This window comes from Megalops cyprinoides, chromosome 7, assembly GCF_013368585.1.
Source record: "Megalops cyprinoides isolate fMegCyp1 chromosome 7, fMegCyp1.pri, whole genome shotgun sequence".
In the NCBI taxonomy this organism is placed as follows: Eukaryota; Metazoa; Chordata; class Actinopteri; order Elopiformes; family Megalopidae; genus Megalops; species Megalops cyprinoides.
In genome coordinates this window covers 29,781,538-29,801,115 of record NC_050589.1, presented here as the reverse complement: position 1 = coordinate 29,801,115, position 19,578 = coordinate 29,781,538, and the positions used below count along the sequence as shown (strand labels likewise).

Here is a 19,578-nt window from a genome sequence, read left to right as displayed (position 1 = left end):
CAAATCCTGCCGCGCTGTTATTATTATCAGATGACAAACTTTCGGAGACGACTGTGGGTTCAGTCTGACTACAGATGGTCTAAACTAATTTTGTGCTGTCATAAGCATTTTGGATGAGCACCCAGCACTAAATAAAGCTGCTGATAAAAGCTTTTACCATCAGAGACACTTACCAGCACGCTATGTAGCTACAGCAATTGAAATATACAGATACTCAGTACACGTCTTTCTTCACAATGTACAGAATAGTATAAGTACTAGTAATAACTTTTTTTGCACTAAAGAGATTGCAATAATAAATATGACTTTTATTATGACTAGAAGTATGGTAATAGAATCACGGTTAGGTTACCTCACATTGATGGTTTCTCACAAAAATGTAATTGGGAGGACATTATTGCAGTAGACCCCATGTGGGTACCTCTTTTGCTTCTCAAAAAGATTTGTTTGTAAGCTGGGGGGAAAGGAAGTCTTTTAACTCCTATTTAGAGGTCCTTTAGATGACAGCAGTTTGGAAGGGGCAGCACTTTCCTGTGCCGGGAGGTCCTGAATGCCCCCTTCCTGCCCCCCTGTAGAGATTGCAAGCCTGCCTTTGCCCTCGTCTCTTCTTAAACACCAGAAGGATGGGTGGGGTGGGGTAAGAAAGCTGGGTTCCCCCGCTTCCCCCTGTTTTCAAAGCCATCCTGTTTTTATGTTCACATTGAGGTATGATCTTCAAGGTTGAAGGGCAACTTGTAGTGATACTGGCAAGGGTTTGTGTGCAAAAACAAGTTTCCATGGGGCTTTTTTCCATGGAGCTTCCCGTTAACAGTGACACAACTTTCTCCCCTGTTAATACGACTTCATATCTTTTGTTTCTGATTTCAGTGATTAAATAATAACATTGAAATGATGACATCATTATTATGACAAGGCTAACTTGTCCATATGATATTTATTTGAAACATTCATGATCTGCTCATGGTCCTTATTAAAACATCAATTTTTTTCTACCTTCTGTGGAAAATATTGGATAAAGATCTGACACATATTATTATTAATTGTAGCTGCGATTGCATTTGTCCAGGAAATTTTACATAGTTTGTCTCTTTTGGTGTATTATTCAGTGATATGGTTGGATATTTACTGAAGCTTTTATGGAGAAGCCTCTTGTTTGCGATCATAACAGCAGAGGTCCCAATCAGGGTTTGAACCTGCAACATCTTAGTTACAAGTTCAGTTCCCTGATCATTATGTCACACTGCTTGGGAGTCGGTGCACCATTTAAGGCAGGATGCAGGCACAAAAGTGTTAAATGACAGCAGCAAAGTGGGTCTTACAGCAAGCCGCTCATTTTCAGTTTTGTCCCGCCCACATCCTCCTGACGCTCTCGCCCACCGGCTCCACAGAGGAAGAGCAGTGGACACTCTTTCCCAGCTCATCTCAGTTATCTTGGCGTTCCCTCGTTCTCAGGCCCCCTGGAACCTCTCAGAGCTTTCGGGCAGACACAGAAACCGCAGACGCAAAGGTTATATCCATCTCTATAGGATGTCTGCAGGAGTAAGGGAAAAGAAGCCATTCGGTGGCTAATTTTGGATAGGGGGCTTGAGAAATGTCCTCCCTGTAATCGTCTGTGGAATATCTGCTGGTCTCCTGTTGTGCCTGTCCGGATTGAAGCATTATGTCTTCAAAAGTGAAGTACTTTTGAAAAGACGGGTTCTGTTTGAAAAACTCGATAAGCCACATTTGATTTGATTTTTTAAGGTCGTCCCCTTTTTACATCATAGGACACTTTAAAAAATCTGATTAAGATTTTGTTTTACTGCCCTTTAGAAAACAGTTCTGAAAATGCGAAAAGGGCTCAATTCATTCGGAGACACGAGTCCTCTGAGGAAGAGGACGGAGAATGCATGAAACCAGCCCTGTGGTTCCCAGCGAGGCTGTTTAGTCTTCCAGGAAGTTTATTTTCTCGTTGACTCAGACAGACACAGGGACGTTCTCACGGGGTGCCATCCTCTGCGCAGCTGCCGAGCGAAGCTTTTGGAAATTGCCTCGGGGGTCAGAACGGCTGATCGCAGACCCTGAGCCTATTAATCAGGACAAATGGGGTTTTGCAAAGCAGTTTTTCACTATGGGCGGTGATTGTCATCCTGTGAGCTGTAGCCAGCACACCATGAGTACCCAGTTCGGCAGACCCAAGGGGGGTAGGGTTTGCAGGTGAAAGATGTCAAGGCATTAGATAGAAGAAGTGCTGTAAAGGGGTTTTCTGAGATGGTGGTACAGGGGGATCACTGACAGGCCACCCAGCGGTATACCCCCTGTTTTGGCAGTTGGCGTGATGTGTGTGTCATTGCCAGGATGGGCCGTCGGATAATTATACCACAGAAAAAGACACACCGCGGCAGCTGCAGTTATTTCGGTGCCCTCTTTGTTGTCGTAAACGTTCCGTCTTGGGGGTGGCCGCCGACACTCCAGCTTCACTGACATTTAAAGAAGTGAGAGGACAGAGCACCAAGCAGGCGAGGGAAGGAAGGAGCTTTAAAGGCAGAGACAGAACCTCGACACTGGTTGGGTCAGCTTGGGGTTTGCACTTTGGGCTGGTGGCGACGGTGGCATAGCAGAGAAGAGCATACACTGTCACTCGCTTTCTCAGTTTTACAGGACCAGGTTCTAAAATCTCCAGCACTGAAGAACATTAGGTTGGCTGCCAGAAGAAACACCCGGAAAAGAAACAGGCCTAAACCATGTCCGTCTTCTCTGTAAATTGTACTATTTCGAGTGTTTTAATGTACAGTTGAAAGGAGAGACAAATCACCCAGGGCATTACTGGACACTGCTGCTGAGTCTCGACGCTCTGCCCGCTTTACTCCCTGACTCAAGCCACTCTTACTGTGCTCTGTTGTGCTAATAACAGACGTGTTGCCTTGGAGAGCAGGATTTTCCTCGCCCTTGTTAGGAAACCATTTCAGCCCTGTACTCAGAGGACAAAATTGCCGGCCTTCAAATTAAGCAACATCTTGCTTTTGGGGGGTGAAAAAAATCTCACAAATGAGTTAAACATAGATAGAATCCCTGCTTTGACGCTCACTGAGCGCACCATAAATTTCAGCTTTGGTGGGTGCATGTAACCCTGGTGCATTACTTAACAGGAACATGTTATTTACAAAACAAGAACGGCACGAGGAAGCAAGGCGGGACGGCGGTGGTGATTCATTGGCTCTGTGCATTCAAATGACTGCAGTCCCAGCAGTGCCGTTTGTTTTTGTAATAGATTATGCTTTTGTCATGGTTTCCTGCTGAAGGTTTAGGAGTGCCCGTAATAATGCAGATAATCTATCTCTGGAGATGTGTAACATTTTTTTTCACGGCTTTAGTTCCAGTAGCTTAAGAAAATAAATAAGTATTCACCACAGATTTGATCAAAAGCGTTCATGCATACATTTTTCATGCCGGAAAATTTTGAAAAGCGCATTTGCTTTGCTTTCTTTTTTTCTTTTTAAAAGCACAATGAACACTATAGCAAGCAGTACCATCCCAGGACATGAAATGATTGTTTTGTCATCTTTGTTTTTACTTTTTTTTTCTTTCCTAACCAGCTGATTCTGTCTAGGATCACAATATTTCAATGTCCTTTGAAGTCACAAGCGGTTCATTAACACCAATTAATCTGGGCTGTCACAACTGCAAAAGTCTCCATTCACAGGAAATAGATGAGAGGCCAGAAAGTTTAGCTTTGGGCTAGACAGTCCTTTAAGTAGTATTGAAACGATTATTTCTCTTTAATGGTTTTGTTGAAATGTTTTAAAGCAGAAAAAATCCTCAAACTGTTGATTTGTATAATCATCAGTCAGTTCCCTGACACACCTACTGAAACCACATTAAACCGTTGTCATTAATTCACACCAAAAGGGATACGGAATACAGAATAAAAAGTCAACAGAAAAAAGGAAAATATGGTCAGCTAAGAAGAAACCATCTTTGTGAGATGCTCTGTATAAATTGATATCGTGCACTGCTTTGTACATCTGCAGCTGGGGAACAGCTGGAGCTAACAGACTTGATTACTGTCACTGAGAGATCTGCAGACAGACAGAGTTTCTGAGATGGACTTATGCAAGCTCCCGGAATGGAGCGTTTCGTTGGCCGTGGGGGTTACTAGTATCTTACGGGTCAAAGATGACAGGTGTTTGGAAGGAAATAATGGCAACGTTCTGGGTTTGTTCTGAAGATGTTGTTTGGACGAACTACTGTTGGTTGATAGGCCTGTGCTGGACGTACTGGCTTTCTTGAAGGCTTGAGGGGTCTGCAGTCCCATGGTTTCACTCAGTGCGACTGACTGAGCAGTCATCAGAGGGAAATGTGTTGGACCTTCAGCCCATGGGAAACTGACAAGCCTGCAGCTGAACCACTTGACATTCCACTTATTATAGGGCTCCCCATAGAAATGAAAAGATTATATTTTGGGATCTGATGAACAATAACCTGTCTAAATAAAGATGCCATTTATCCACACATCCTCAGCACTGTGCTAAAGCAGTATTTCAGAAAGGTCTGTGGGCGGGGCCTCGGAAGTGCGGATGGTTGCACTGCTTCCTGCAGGAGAGCACATCCTAGCCGGTGAAATGCATTAGCAGGCCGTTTTCGGTAAAGCGCCCAGCGCCTTTGTCTCAGCGACAGACCTCCGCGGGCCGTTGGCATCCTCTCTTCCATTTTGTCACAATGACAGGAAGTGCTTCCTCCTCACGCACGGTGCTCCGGCGGGCCCTCTTTTTGAGGTGGGATTCCCCCCTCGCTGTGGATCTGGAAGGCAGACAGTGGAAGTCTGCGCAGACCGGAGGATATCCTCCACGCTCCGGTCACTGAGATAATGTCTGACCACTTCCCAGAGGAGGGCCAGGCAAAAAAGGCCTCTTGCCACCATGTGTTTCTGCTCTTCGGCACCAGGATGAAATGCTTGAGATTTAGGATATCTGATTGTCACGCACTAAGTGTGTGTCACGCAGGAGTGCATTCCCATCATGCCCCTTGGCCACTTGGTGGAGGGAGACCTTGAATCGGCCAAAGGAGCATGGAGTTTATAAAAACCCTGCAGAGTAAGTTTCTGTCAGCAGGTCTTCAGTAGAGCTTCCTAGCATTGTGGCTTTTCTTTTCCATTAATTTTTCTTCAGCCCAATGAAGGGACCCTTGAGATTCTCTGTTTTTACTTGAGGCTTGCCAATTTAAATATTTTTTTGCTGTTCAGTTTCTTTTAAATTATGGATAAGCCCTCAATGGTGACATCAAATGAAGATGCAGAGTTGAATGTCTGTGGCTTGATTGAGGTAGCGCTGTGAAGCTAAGACTGAAAACAAGACAAAACAACATAAAATGATCAGGGGACCAAATCATCGCGGTGGGCCACAGTATGTGCGGTGAAGTCCTTGCAGCAAAAGTATTATCAATCATACAGTTTGCATAGCTGCAAATTCAGTCTATCCGTTAGCATGTGCACCTGTTCATCTGCTATGTAATGCCACCTGCATAAAAATAGAATATATTACTCTTTGACTGAAATGTTAGTGGGCTTTGTTGTATTTTCTGTGTACATATAAGTAAATCAGAATAAAAAGTTCAGCACCTGGCTTGACAGCAGAGCTCAAATGGCTGTTGGAGGAACGCTCTCCTCTGGTCGTTGAGCAAGTAAGTTGCGTGCTCAGCTTTGCCTCCTTGCTGATCTTTTTCCTTGTTCTATGAAACAATCTGAACAAACAATGCGGTTCCTACCCCGCTTTACCCTCTTTAATATCTAGTCTAGCAGCCTGGGATTGTAGTTCAAGTACCCCTGGTATTAAGGTGAGTGGAGTTTGAAATCGGTTTTCTGTAAAGTTAACTCCTGGAATAGAGATAAAGTGATGTGGAATGGCCAGAGAACAACAGAGCAGACTCCCTTGTTTTCTAAAGCAGATCTGAATGACTCCTCAGGCAATACTTACTCCCACTCTCATCCTTAGAGTCAATGTTTCCACAGAGGAGTGGACAGTTAGAGTGCCTTTCTGCACATGACCTTGTCAATCTCTGCTTATTTCTGTCTAAGTAATGACTCATCTGCAGAAAGATCTGCATTTACACTCAGTCTGGGAAAAAAGTTGAGTAAATTACTGTTAACTAATGCAGTACCTTCATGACACTTGATGAGGGAAAATAAAAATTTGGATTTTTCTTAGTTTTTTGTTCATCAATGAGCATAATAATAGTTCAAATAGCTGAACAGTGCCTGATCATTAATATGTAGCTGTGCACCTCTGGCAAGACAGTGGTACATGCTTTGGCTGGGCTGGGCATGCCTGGAGAAATTTGGGTGAAAGAGCAGACCACTTTTACAAGTGCTAAATCGAGTAGTACCGTATTCTCTGGTCCATCAGCCGCGGTGTAATGATATTCTCCTGCATGGTCATGAGAGGACCCTCCTGTAGCACTCGGACACACGCAAAAGATCCCGCTGAGGCTGAACTGTGTTTCAGAACTTGCGGTCTTGGGTTTTGAATCCCTTGCTGCTGCCATGAATGGCATTGAGCAATGTGGTAGATGTGGGACGTGCTTCGCTGACAAACCGAAAAACAAATTTCCCTCCTACATTGCACCCTGTTCTTCCTGAGAAGTAACGGCTGAGGGAAAGTATGCGCTTTTGAATTTACCGAGCCAAACTGTGGTTCAAATGAGTTGACCATAAATGAATCACAGCTTCAGCTGGATTTGTGTGCTGTGTGCAAGCTTTTTCCCAGCATCATTACTGACCTGCACCTTCTCAGTGTGGTGCACTTGGTGTTTTAGCGTCTTGAATGTAGCAGGATTGCTTTGAAAGGGGCTTTTTTATTTTCAGTTCAAACAAATTAAAGTCTTTGGCTTTTAATTTTGGCAGACTTCCCTGTGTGTTCTTTTGAACAGATTGTTGTTAAGCATTTAAAAGGGCATACAGCGCTTTGCAAAGCGCGTCTCCTCGCGGAGCTCAAACGCAGGCAGGATAGCCGTGGATTTGGGCCGCCGCTGTGGGTGGCGTGTTTCCTGCGGTTTGTAAGGCTGCATTCTAAGCTGGCTGTGCAATACACTCACCGCCGCTGTAATTTCATGGCAGCAGCAGAAACACAGCGAAGGTTAGTGGCTTTTTGACATTTGCAGCGCGAGAGCTTGGGAAAACTGAAAAGGGAAACAAGAAGGTATTGATCGTGGGACTGCAAGGACACTCCCATGAGTGCTGTAGTGAAAGAGAGAATTCTCTCAACAGTTTGGCCATCTTCAGGCCCCGACTGGGGAATGGTAGGGGTCCCATCAGCAGAGGCCAAAACCGTGAGTGAATGACCCTCCCCCCATCCCCAGCCCCCCAAACCCACTGACCCCCACCCGCCCCCCCCCCCCCATGGGATGCTGTGCCCACTCAGCAGCAGAAAGAGAGCTCAGATTCAGTGGGCCCTGCTGGGCTTGGCAGAGCATCCCGGGTCCCCCCGTTTGGCGGCTGCGCTCGGTGCCGTGGGTTTGAAGGTCGCACTGAAAGCGGCGGGGCTTTAAAGGCCAGAGCGGGCGCACGGCTCAATCGCGCCTTTGTCTCCTGCGCGGAGCTCCGCGGGCCCCGGGAGCCCCCTGACAAAGCCGCCTCAGTTCTGCCGCGCGGCTTTAATAGCGAGCAAGTTTGTGAATTAAGAGTTTGGAATGCCATTTTTTCCTGGCTCCTTTTTTCAGCCCACCCCCCACGCCTCCCCTCATAGTCCCACAGTGGTGATGGGGGCTTTCCCTAATGGAAAAAGTGACTGTTGTCCCAGAGATTTAGTGCCCAGGAGTGCGTGGAGCCCTCATTAGAAAGGAGATGGAGAGGGAGACAGGCTACAGTCGGGCAGGGTGTTCGCTCACAGCAAGCCGCGTGAACCGGCTGGTGAGGGCTGGGAGACAGGCCTCTGTCCGTCAGTGCGCGCCACAAAGGAAAGTGATTAGATTAACCCTGGGTTAAATGCAGCAGATTGATCTGGACTTTGATGTTCAGGGTGCTCCCTTTACAAATTCATTTTGTCCCCACTCGAAAAACGCCCGGGGTACGCCGTCGTTTGCCAGGACCACGATTTCTGTCACTTGTAAAATGAATAACAATAATAAAAAAAGCGGGACTGGATGTTTCTGTGAGGAAATTTTCAGTTTAGTCAGGGACAAATGAGGCCTTTCCTTGCAATCAGTGGAAGGCGTCTGGGAGGAACTAGGCCTCCTTGCACCAGCGTGGGGTGTAATTAGAGTCATTTCTGTTTGGAAAGGCAGCTGCATCCAGAACACTGCAAGTCGCACAATTCGATTCATTGGCATGTTACGCAATCGAGGTGGTCTGTGTATGGGAGGGAAGCGCGGTTCAGCCTTAAATTATAGAGGATTGAAAAAAAGATAAGGCATGCATGCAGTATGAAAGCTGCCTATATCTAGATGAGACCTGTCTGGCAGTTATTTGCTCTCTGTGTATGTGTGAGAAAGTTCAAGACCTAGGGAAGTGTGTGTGTGTCTTTGTCTGTGTGGGGAGCAAGGGAGAGTCTATACGTGTGTGTGTGTGTGTGTGTGTGTGTGTGTGTGTGTGTGTGTGTGTGTGTGTGTGTGTGTGTGTGTGTGTGTGTGTATGTGTCTGTGTGTGTTCTGACTGTCTGTGCGGATGACTAAGATGTAGCAATTTCTAAGGCCTTGTGACACGCCCACCTCAAACATGACTCCTCAGAAGTGCCACGGCAAGTAGCAGCCGACTGTAAGAAACAGCACAAATATTGACTTCCTCTCTGCCCCGGGCCGACAAACTGAAATCAGGAGCTGGTGAACCCTCCCTGTCTAAGTGTTGGCAGGAGAGTGAGAATGGGGCACCCCGTGGGGCTTGAGCTATTTAAAGGCCGCGTGTTTGAGTGGGACGTGGCATAAGCTGGCACTTCTGTGGAATGGAATACATAAAACTGTGATGTAAAATAAATGTTCAGATTCAGAGTTTTCAGAAATTAAGTCACCACAAGTTAAATCCCTTGCAGGTTGAATTTACTTTTGTGTCAGATGATGTAAAGTAGGCTGTATTTTTTTTTCCCTTTCCATCATAGTTTTCCAGTAGTTGCCAGTAGTTTAATAGTTTCATTTAAAAGCCCTGACGAAGCAGACGGTGATAGGGAAGCTTGCAGTGCACTCAGTTCCTGCACACTCACATGCAAAGAGAGTGCCCACCAGGGTAGCCCTTGCCCTAGTGCTGCTGTGGGGGGAGGCTGACCTATTTAAGACAGGATCCGCTGTGCCCCTCCCTGTGCAGATGCCCTCTGATCCAGCATGTTTGATTTCGTAGGTGTGAAGGGAATGTCGCGGGCCGTCTCCAGAATCATTTGGGCCCTTGTTCCTTGGAGCGCTCAGTGAATCTGTGTGGAGGCTCCTGTTCGGGTTGGAACTCGATGATGTCACTCTGTCTTTTCATTCACAGCTAAAAAAAAAAAAAAAAAAAAAATCTTGAGGGGCCGCCTCCCAGCCCTGTCCATCCCCTGCTGAGATGTGAACAGAGGAGGCCACTGTGCATATGTGTGTGTGTGTCTGTGTCCTTGTGTGTGTGTATATCTCTCGTCTGTGCATGTGTGTGCGTGTGTGTGTCCGTCCTTTTGTGTGTGTATATGTTTGTGTGTGCATGCGTGCGTGCGTGCTTGTGTGTGTGGGAGTGTGTGTGTGTGTGTGTGTGTGTGTGTGTGTGGGAGTGTGTGTGTGTGTGTGTGTGTGTGTGTGTGTGTGTGTGTGTGTGTGTGTGTATGTGCACACACGCGAGACTGCATGTGCACGTGTCTGTTTTGGGTCTGCTCATATGTGAGCATTCCAGCCTGTCTGAGGCCAACCCGGGAAACGGGGCCAACATTCTCTATATCAGAATGCTCCACTGTAAAATGGGCCAAAAAGCTACTACTGTTTAGCCTCTGATTCTTGCTAAATTGCCTCATTCAGGCAGTGTAATACAGATTGTCTGTTCAAACTCTCTTTATTTGAGTATTGTATTTTACTGGACTCAGCCTACGGTCATTCCTGTGAATTCTGTGTATTCCCTCTGATTGGCAGATCATTTGGAAAGCCTCAGTTCAGGGCTTGTGCCTGACGTAACCCAGTGAAGTAATAAGCTGTAGTTTGGCAAACCTGAAGGGTCATGTGTTCGAACAGCAGACTCTGATTACAGAAGAAAAAGGGCCCTAAATTTAGAACAGATACATAAATCCAATGTTGTGTTGTCTGTTCTGAATATGACACATTGCGAAAAGCAGTGTCAAAGCTGTCGCTTTGCTCTAGCCAAGCCCTGTCCACCTGCCTCCACCTGAAATTAGTAAAATTTACCTACAGTACAGCACACATGTCTGGGCTCTGTGTGAGTTTCCCTAAAATAAAGGATATGAGAGTGTTTGTAGATTTATGGTCTGTAAAACATGACAGAAAACTAAAATATACATTTGAGAAGGACAAATAAGGTCCTTGGTTCCAGAAGACACCTGGCTGCTCTGAGTAGGATTCTTATGCTCTTCTTGAGTCAAAGAATATATGCTGCAGTTTTTTGCCACACTAAGCGCGTTTGTGTGATTGCAGCAGTGCCTGATGGTCTCCCCTCTGTTCCCAGTGTACTACCGTGCTCTGGTCAACTTCACTGACTCCTTTGTTTACGGGCCCGAGTTGGAGGACATCTCGTCCGATGCCTTCAAGGAAATCTCCGATGCCGTCGTGGACACGGTACGTAAATCCCGGGGGCGGGGGCGCAAGCAGAGGACTTTGATCAGTCATCTCTGTGACACCCCCTTTGACACCTTCACCGTGCGTTTGTCATCATTTCAGAACCACCCGTCCCACAAAGGTTATCCGTCACAAAGAAAAATGCCAGTTTAAATGCACATTCCTTCTACTCCCTGCAAGATGCTTGTATCATTCTTTCCCCAGAGCCTCTAGAAGTCACAGAACTGATATGAATGACAAATTGAACTCATTCACAGCCTCCCTCGGCCAGGGAGTACAAGTTCCAGGCCGTCTGAATGTTAACTGCACCCTGAATATGAATGAAGACATGCTTTAAGCGTGTTAGCACTGTACAGTAGATGATAGTTATCTGTACATTAACCCAGAGCAGGAGGAGGAGACCCTGTGACTAATCTGATTTACCTCAAAGGCCTCATGTCTGTTTTTTCCCCTACAGCAGGCCGTAATGGTTTAACTGAACACATTACATGGTTTAGCTGTCACAACACCTCTTATTACAATCAAAATCCCACTGCTGGTTTAAAGGAGCTTCTAAGGACTGCATTCATTGAAGACACAATTAGTTAGGACATGCTCATAAAAGAACATATGTGATTACAGGCTTAAAGATTGTCTTTTACCTTATTATCTTACAAAATGGAAAAAAAAACTGATATTTGTATTTACAGATTTATGTTGATACACATTTATGTAGATTATGTAGATGTATTTTATAGATTTATTTAAATATTTGTATTGAGAAAGTCTGGAATCCCCTTTTCACCGAAGCCGTAATGGTATGTGTGCTTGTCTGTGGCCCACAGCTGGAATCCGAATACAACAGGATCTCTGGGATCCAGACAGTCAGTGTGGTCATCATCAGGTAAAAGACCTTTAGCACATTACCTTTACTCTGGCCAGTGGGCTACAAGGCAGTAGTGTGCTGGCTGGTCAGACGCTTCATGTAGCATAAATCCAGGGACTCAACTGCACAGATGGGCTGTAGAACTGGTAAGATGAAGCATTAGCCCTAATATATCACTCGGTTTGCTCTGTTGATTATTGTCAAAAATACCAATTTTGAACTGTTCCGAGGTCAGTAGATACACTCTTAAGCCATATATTTAAAGAAACTAAACACACAATGAAAAGTTAAGCAGGTCATAGTACAGTATATTGTGAAATGAGTGCTTTGGAAAGGAATGATCTGAACGTCAAGAATGCCGGGTATTAACTGGCCTGAGTTCAGTCACCTCACACCCAATTAATGCGTAAATTGAAGCTATAATGAAGTAAAATAAATACTTACTTTACAGTATATCCCCTTTATCTAACATCTTATCCTCGGGTTTCCTTCCCTCATCTGTAACCCCGCTGATTCTCTCCCTCTGCCCTGCAGAAAGATCGGAAGGGACGTGTTTGTGGAGCTGGACGTGATGTCCGACTACAACGCGAACGATGAACAGATCCGTAGCGTCCTCTACTCGGTGGTGAAGGAGGGCTCCATCGCCTCCTACGTCACCTCCGTGCAGGGGTTTGAGTTCCGTCGCCTCGGAGAAGGTGAGAGTCTGCAGAGAAAATGCGTTAAGTGTCAGCATTCCTGGAGCACAGGCTAAGGAAGGCAAAGTCAATCTGCTAAATCAAAACGGACAACTCGCTGCGCTAATGGCTAGAAGGAAAGTTTTCAGGGTGTCAGTGCAGCCTTTTTTTGGGTCTTGCCAAAGATAACAACATTGGTAATGAAATGTGTTGGTGCATGCATTGTGAGGCCCATCTTGAAGGCGGGTTTTGGTTAAGGGAGATCCAGGAGATAAGATATCTGGTGAGAGGCGGCCCAGGTGGATTGTGGGTAGCATCCCGTTAACGACTCTCCCCGTTTTTTAGAACCTCCTCCCGTGGAGCCCATCTCTTTCCCAGGTTTGTACGGTGTCTGCTGCATGGACACGCCCAGATCCTCCCTAACTCTCTGACAGAGGCGTGTCTGAACCCAGAGTGCTCACTGACCAAATCTGTGGACCTGTGTGTGTGTGTGCGTGTGTGAGTGAGTGGGTGGGTGGACACGTGCGTCCTTTTGGGTGTGTGTGTGTGCATGTGTTTAACTACATTATCTCACTGTCTGATGGAAGCCATTTGACTGGCCTGAACCTTGTTTGTTTCATCAGCTTCTTAAAGGATAAAAAGGCTTTTTTGATGAAGTTGCATTCAGTGCTGCTGTGAAGGTGGGAAAGGAAAAGAGTCTTGTGCCAAGCCTTGCCCCTTGTATTAATGAACGTTTTTTGTCATTGGCATCACAAAGCAAAGCCTGGTCCGTCTCATTTTATGTCCATTTAGGAACTGTTGCATGCAGGTCATGTGTTGCATGGTTTTTGTCCACTGCACCATTCACAGTGCCAAAAATGTCCTAAAACCTAAAATCTAGTGTACCATTTGATTGTGATTTGAACTAAAAACAGTTTGAAATAACTGCTTTGCATGGCGCGGGTTTGTCTAAGATGCTGCCGATTCGTATCATTTGATCTGAGCTATGATGGGAAAGTCTTACTGAAGACATACTCACATGAAATGAAATCAAATAACTGGGAAACATTTTGACTCTGACGATGACTTAATGATTTATTAATGAATTTTGACAGTCTCTAGTCGTGTATCATCACAAAATGTTTCAAGCGTAGGCAAATAAAGAATTTATATGCAAAGGTTTAATAGCTGCACAATTTAATAGCTGCAGACAGCTGAGACTTAGAATAGTTTCTTAGCGTTAACATTGTTTCTTATGTATCCAAAGTCTGTTATGTTGCTGGTCATTCTGTTAAGTCTATAATGTTTCTCTTGCATTTGCCCTCTCTTTAAACAGACTGGAAGGCTCATATTCATAGCTCCTATGTAATTTTTTTTGTTAAGAAGGGTGTGGAAAGGAAATAGTGATTTACCCAGTGAAGCTTTGGTATTAGTCAGCCACCGGTCATGTCTGAACTGCTGCGCATTTCCTTGACAATGGGGAGGGACAAGCTTTTTATGGTTTGTACTGTCCTTTGCTACTTAGCAGTGACCCCTTCAGACAGAAATTGAGAGTTGCACTTTAAGCAACTTGTCATTTCAACGTGAACAAGCTTAGGAGCGAGGCCCAGGACCAGTGTGGACTCCCTTCATTTTAATGGCTGCCATTGCAACAATGACAATGAGTTTGATGGGTTCTGGGTGAACAGTTGTCAAGGACACCTCTGGAAGATGACTGGCATTGTTCAGCCTTTCTGGTTTCCTGGAGAAGCATTACTGTAGGCTTGGCACCATTCTAGTGTTTTGCATGTATTGTATACAAAACTTCCATGCATTGTGTAATGGGTTTGATCGGAGGCACAGTGCCATAATACGCACACCCATGTCTGCCCTCTGAACCCTGACCCCTGTCTCACCCTCAGTGGTGCCCAGTGCCCGGCCCTGCCTGCCGAGCGAGTTTACCTGTCAGGATGGAGGCTGCATCCCTCAAGAATACTACTGTGACAAGAGACCCGACTGCGTGGACATGAGTGATGAGCTGGACTGCGGTGAGTGACGGGGTGACCCCTCCACCCATCATTCCCGAGGTGCCAAGCCTAGGCCTTAAAGGGGCTTAAAGAGCCCCTAACCATAATGCTGTGGTCTACTCACTGGGAAGAAAAATTGAAAGGGGACTGAATACTGTGGATGATCATGCTAGCATTCATAGCCTGTTAGCATACATACCCTGAGCACCAGGCTTGTGCTCAGGGTATGTATGCATACAGGGTATGTATGTAAAACTTCAGGTTTGTCATCCTGTAAAGTCGGATTCACTGAATTTCAGAGACACAGTTGACAACTACCTTTCTACAAGCCACTATTGAAAGCCATATCAATATTTTTTTCTGTATTTCAGAAATGATCAGTCTGCCAGAAATCCCTACCAGCCCCCCCAAGGTGGTCACCGATCGCAAGCCGCCCCGCATCCCGGTGGGCGGGCCCTGCAAAGCAGACCAGGCCACCTGTCAGAACGGAGAGTGCATCCCCCGCGATTACCTGTGCGACGGGGAGAGGGACTGCACCGACGGCAGCGACGAGATCAAGTGCGGTGAGGGCAACGCTTCGTACATCTGCGCATTCCTGTGGGCGCATGCGCACGGCCAGGCGGGAGACACGCGGAGTGCAAATACGCGTGCAGAAACACCCAGTGCATGTGCTAATAACACCCCGTTGAATGACCTCCACAGGAACCCCGTCTCCCTGCGAGCCCAACGAGTTCAAGTGTCAGAACGGACGCTGTGCCCTGAAGCTGTGGCGCTGTGACGGGGACAACGACTGCGGGGACAACTCTGACGAGAGCTACTGCCGTGAGTGTCTCCCTCCCTCCCCCCATCCCTTCCCCCTCTCCCATTCCCAAATACAGATCTCCCTCTCCGCTCTATGCCCTTCCCCGCTAGCGGGAGTGTGCTAGATCTTGCTAGTGTACGCTTTGATTACATTTTCACGTGTACAGTGTCCAGATGGCTTCTTGTGGCCAGCCGCTCAGTTCAGAGTTTACATTCTGTTGGGCCAAAAGCACGGGCTGCAGGTCCAGGGGTTTTGCGGTCGAGCTCTGTGCGGGCTGAATTCCCGGCTGAGCTGTTATATTCTGATATCTTAGCATTGTTGATTCTATCTCTGGATGCCAGGGATGGCTCGCTAATAACGTTTTGATGTGGTGTTGACAAAAAGCTTTTCAGTGAATCTCTGTCTGTTAAGGAGTGTGAAACGCTGTTTGCCAAAGTATGAGAAAACAAGTTTTGAATTGAAATTGTTTTTTTTTTGTCTCATTTTGTCACTTCACACTTACGTCAATAGTTCTTACGTCACTTAACACAAAGTCAGTAGTTGGCCTCAGACACGGTAGAGCAGCATGTTTTGGTACTTATACTTATTACAGAAAAAGAATGTCCCATCCAGCCTTTGTAAACCTATTTAATTAAGATGTTTACCAGTGCAGTATCATCTGCTGCTTCCTCCATTGGATTTATATTCTTTGAGACATTCTCACTTGTGCCTCTCCAGCCACCAAGGGTCCAGGGGACACCTGCGCCCCGGAGCAGTTTACGTGTGTGAGTGACCGCACCTGCATCCCGGCCAGCTACCAGTGTGACGAGGAGTCAGACTGCGCCGACCGCTCTGACGAGTACGGCTGCGGTGAGTCCCCTGCTCCTTCTGTCACCCCACTGTGCCCCTGTCACTGCAATACCCTCATGCATGCGCGCACGCACACACACACACACACACACACACACGCACACGCCGATCCTCGACCTGCGCTGAGTAGGGCGGCTGAGTAGCTCACCTCATTGCTTGGCTCATTTCTCCTCAGCACCCCCAACCGTGACCAGCCCTCCAGAAGAGTCCATTATGGCTGCACGAGGGGAGACCGTGACTTTCACCTGCATGGCCATTGGTGTGCCAACCCCCATCATCACCTGGAGGCTCAACTGGGGTCATATCCCAGCCAGCAGCAGGTGAGTGTGCACACACCCACCCCCTTTAGTCTTTGGGACTTGACTCAAGAGAATGTCAAATGGAACAGTTAAATATGTATATAGGTTTAGTTTGAGTAGGAACAGATTGTGAATGTGGCTTTATCTAATCTTGTCTTCCCACTGAAACAGCACTATGTTATGCTGCTGCCTACATCTTATGGCACACAGAAGAACAGATGTCTGAGTGAGAAAGTCTGACTTGGAAAATAAAATCAATAATGACACTCATGATACTTATTTCAGGTGTTAATGAGCCTATTTTGTACTGCTTTGTGCTGTGTTTTCATTTATTTCATTTATTGGGTTTGCCCATAATTCCAGTGTTAATTACATGTGTGAGTACAAATGTACCAATATATCTTACCCAAATTAATTTTGTGGTTGGTTTCAGACATGGTAAAAAAAATGTTCTGTGATGCAGCAGACCAGAAAATTAGGGAACAGCATACTAAAATGCTACTGTTTGAAGGCCAGATTTTTCTTTCCTTCTCATCATCTTTGAATGTACTGTATAACGGTGCAGGATCTCCATGAAGACTGAGAATGGGCGTGGCATCCTCACCATCCGAGACGTTAAAGAGGGTGACCAGGGGGCGTACACCTGCGAGGCTATCAACGCCAAGGGCATGGTGTTCGCCATCCCCGATGGGGTGCTGACTCTCAAACCGAAGCCAGGTACTCAGCAGGAAATATCCCACTCTGACACCAAGGGGATCCATGTGTTTTCAGTGTTTCAGCAGAAGAGTGTTTCATTTGTAAACTGAACTTAACTTAAAAACAATGAAAAATGTTTATTACTTCTACTTGTGCAACTGACATCACAGCTCATCCCTGCATGTTTAGCTAGCTGGTTTAGGTCTAGCCAGTTTAATCTGTTTTCTGTTCATTGTCCCAGGCAACTGCCCTGACGGACACTTCGATGTGGGGGGCAGCTCCCGCTGCATGCCTTGTTTCTGTTTTGGCATCACCAAGAATTGCCAGAGCACCGGCCGCTACCGCAACCAGATCCGTCTGCGCTTCACCGAGGAGGATGACTTCAAAGGTACCGTTGCACCTGACACCTACGAGTTTTGTCCAAATACCAAGATTCCCTGTGTTTATTACCTGCTCAAATCTAGAAACACAGAGCTAAGGCTCTGGCCTTTTTCATCCCTGCAGAATTTCAGTTTACTTTCCTCCAGTTTTGGAATGCAGCTAGCGAGAGATTTCGAGACAGCTTGTAAGCCCAACTTTGACCGTTTTTACATTTTCTCTCCACTCCCGATCCCTCTTCTCCACAGGAGTGAACGTATCCTTCCCGTCCCGGCCTGGCACCCCGCCTCTCTCCTCCACACAGCTCCTGATCAACCCCGAAATGGAGGAGTTCCAGCTGGTGGACCTCTCCCGTCGCTTCCTCAACATCGACTCTCACTGGACGCTGCCGCAACAGTTCCTGGGAAACAAGGTCTGAATGGTGGCTGTGGGCAGGAGTGGCTCCGCTGATGACAATGGCTTCACTCCACTCATCATGTCGTAGACAGTTAATCTAGTCTTCTAACCACTCAAACTATGTACTGTATTTGCTTTGTTGTATTCCACAGTTTACAACTTACAACAAAAGGTACAAATGTGCATTTGATATGGCCAAATGAACAACAGAATATACAGAGACCGCATCTGATAATGTGTCAAATCGTCACATGGTGTTATGATAACCAGTGAGAAGATATACAGAAGAAAAGTATACAAAGCAAGTTTAAAGTGTTATAACTGTGTAAATGGACAGCATATTAGAGGGAGTATCTCTGTAGGCATCCTATTGGTGGCTGGTAAAGCAGGTCTGTGTGTGTGTGTGCAGATCGACTCCTACGGAGGGTCACTCAAGTACAAAGTGCGCTACACGCTGGCCCGGGGAGACACGGAGCCGGTGGAGAAGCCGGATGTGATGCTGGTCGGGAACGGACAAAGGCTCATTTATCGCCGCGGCAGCCCCACGCCTCCCAGGGTCGTCAACCAGAAGGAGATCAAGTTCACCGAGGTGCGTGTCTTAGAGAGCTCCTCTCGCAGTCTGGGGTGCACACCAGCGTAGCACAGTAGCAGCTTTTCTGGGTTCCTAGCAGCTTTTCTGGAGCACCAGATTTTTAGGGATGATAGCTGGATTCACTCAGCCAGATAACTAATTGTTGAGTTTGACCAGGTGTTATAAAGCCCTTTTTTAATGCCAGAGTTTCAAGGTCGATAGCTGGATTCACTCAGCCATGTAACTGCCTGCTGGTTTTGAACAAGTAGGTCCAGGCACTTTACAAGGTACAGAAGACCAGAGTTGTGGATGGCGGCTTCCAGGAATTACTTAAAGAGTCTATTTTTGGGAGGTTTTAAACAGAACTGTATGGGTGGCAGTCTCAGGGTATGCTCAGGGCCTGAGGTTTTTAACCAGGGTCCTGGTGGGCTTGAATCTCTGCTGGAACATTGCTGAGTATGTCACTTCACCTGAATCACGTGACCTGTCTGTTAAAAATGCCAGCCTGCTCAGGAGAAATGACGGCTACAATACATTTCTATGAAATTACGTTCTTTGGAAACTGCATTGACTTGGGAGTCGTACAGAACAGGGGAACATTTTAGCGCGTACAAGATTTACCCTAAAATTAGAAATGCCTTTCAAGCTGAAATACTCCCAGTGATGATTGATCGCGAAATTGAAGGAGAGTGGCGCCGCGTGACTCACTTAAGACGCTTTATCCCGGGGTCTGATTTGCGCTGAAATCTGAAATTACACCCTGGACCCCGTCCAATTGCCAGAGCTTTCTCCTGTCACCGTGGGACATTTATGTATGTGACTCATTCCAGGCTCAGCTAAATTAAATGACTCAAATCATTTTATTCCCTTGTTGGAAAAGCATTAGTAAAATAAATATTATTTGGCCTACAGCTATAACACTGTCAGTGGGGACTGTTTTTTTGTTGCTTTTTTCCCATAATACAAGCTGTTGCTTTATCAAGTGCAATTTGTATGCATGTGTTTGTGTTTAAAATACAAAAGAAACAATGTACAAATTAGCATAATGTAACGCTTCTTCCTAAATGAATCTTTAAATCAATTTCCACTTTTAGTTGCTAATGACTAGAGATTAAAATGTAATGGTCATGTTTTTATTAATTTGTTTTTAGTTAGCCCATCTCAGTCATGAGTGTGTGAGTGTTTTCACACACACATGGTTTAAGATGTAGATTTAGGATGTAGCTTCCTGTGCCACAGGAAAAAGGCCACCCCTCCCAGCTCCATCATAACTGTTAAATGTCTGATCCTTCTGATTGCTGAGTTTGAGGACATTTATTTCACTGAATCATAAAGAGTCTCTACATACATGTATCAGTG

The 19,578-nt window shown here is 46.1% G+C and overlaps 1 protein-coding gene across 1 annotated transcript in view; it reads left to right on the top strand.

The window, feature by feature from the left end:
* The window catches only part of hspg2 (heparan sulfate proteoglycan 2), a 116,503-nt gene that overhangs the window by 38,415 nt on the left and 58,510 nt on the right, over nucleotides 1–19,578 (top strand). Inside the window, exons 4-16 of the mRNA XM_036532836.1 lie at nucleotides 10,595–10,704; nucleotides 11,529–11,587; nucleotides 12,104–12,264; nucleotides 12,589–12,621; nucleotides 14,124–14,249; nucleotides 14,600–14,791; nucleotides 14,931–15,050; nucleotides 15,748–15,879; nucleotides 16,055–16,199; nucleotides 16,744–16,895; nucleotides 17,116–17,262; nucleotides 17,501–17,664; nucleotides 18,058–18,237. Of these exons, the coding sequence (XP_036388729.1) occupies nucleotides 10,595–10,704; nucleotides 11,529–11,587; nucleotides 12,104–12,264; nucleotides 12,589–12,621; nucleotides 14,124–14,249; nucleotides 14,600–14,791; nucleotides 14,931–15,050; nucleotides 15,748–15,879; nucleotides 16,055–16,199; nucleotides 16,744–16,895; nucleotides 17,116–17,262; nucleotides 17,501–17,664; nucleotides 18,058–18,237 (1,721 nt within the window). The remainder of the gene's footprint in view (nucleotides 1–10,594; nucleotides 10,705–11,528; nucleotides 11,588–12,103; nucleotides 12,265–12,588; nucleotides 12,622–14,123; nucleotides 14,250–14,599; nucleotides 14,792–14,930; nucleotides 15,051–15,747; nucleotides 15,880–16,054; nucleotides 16,200–16,743; nucleotides 16,896–17,115; nucleotides 17,263–17,500; nucleotides 17,665–18,057; nucleotides 18,238–19,578) is intronic.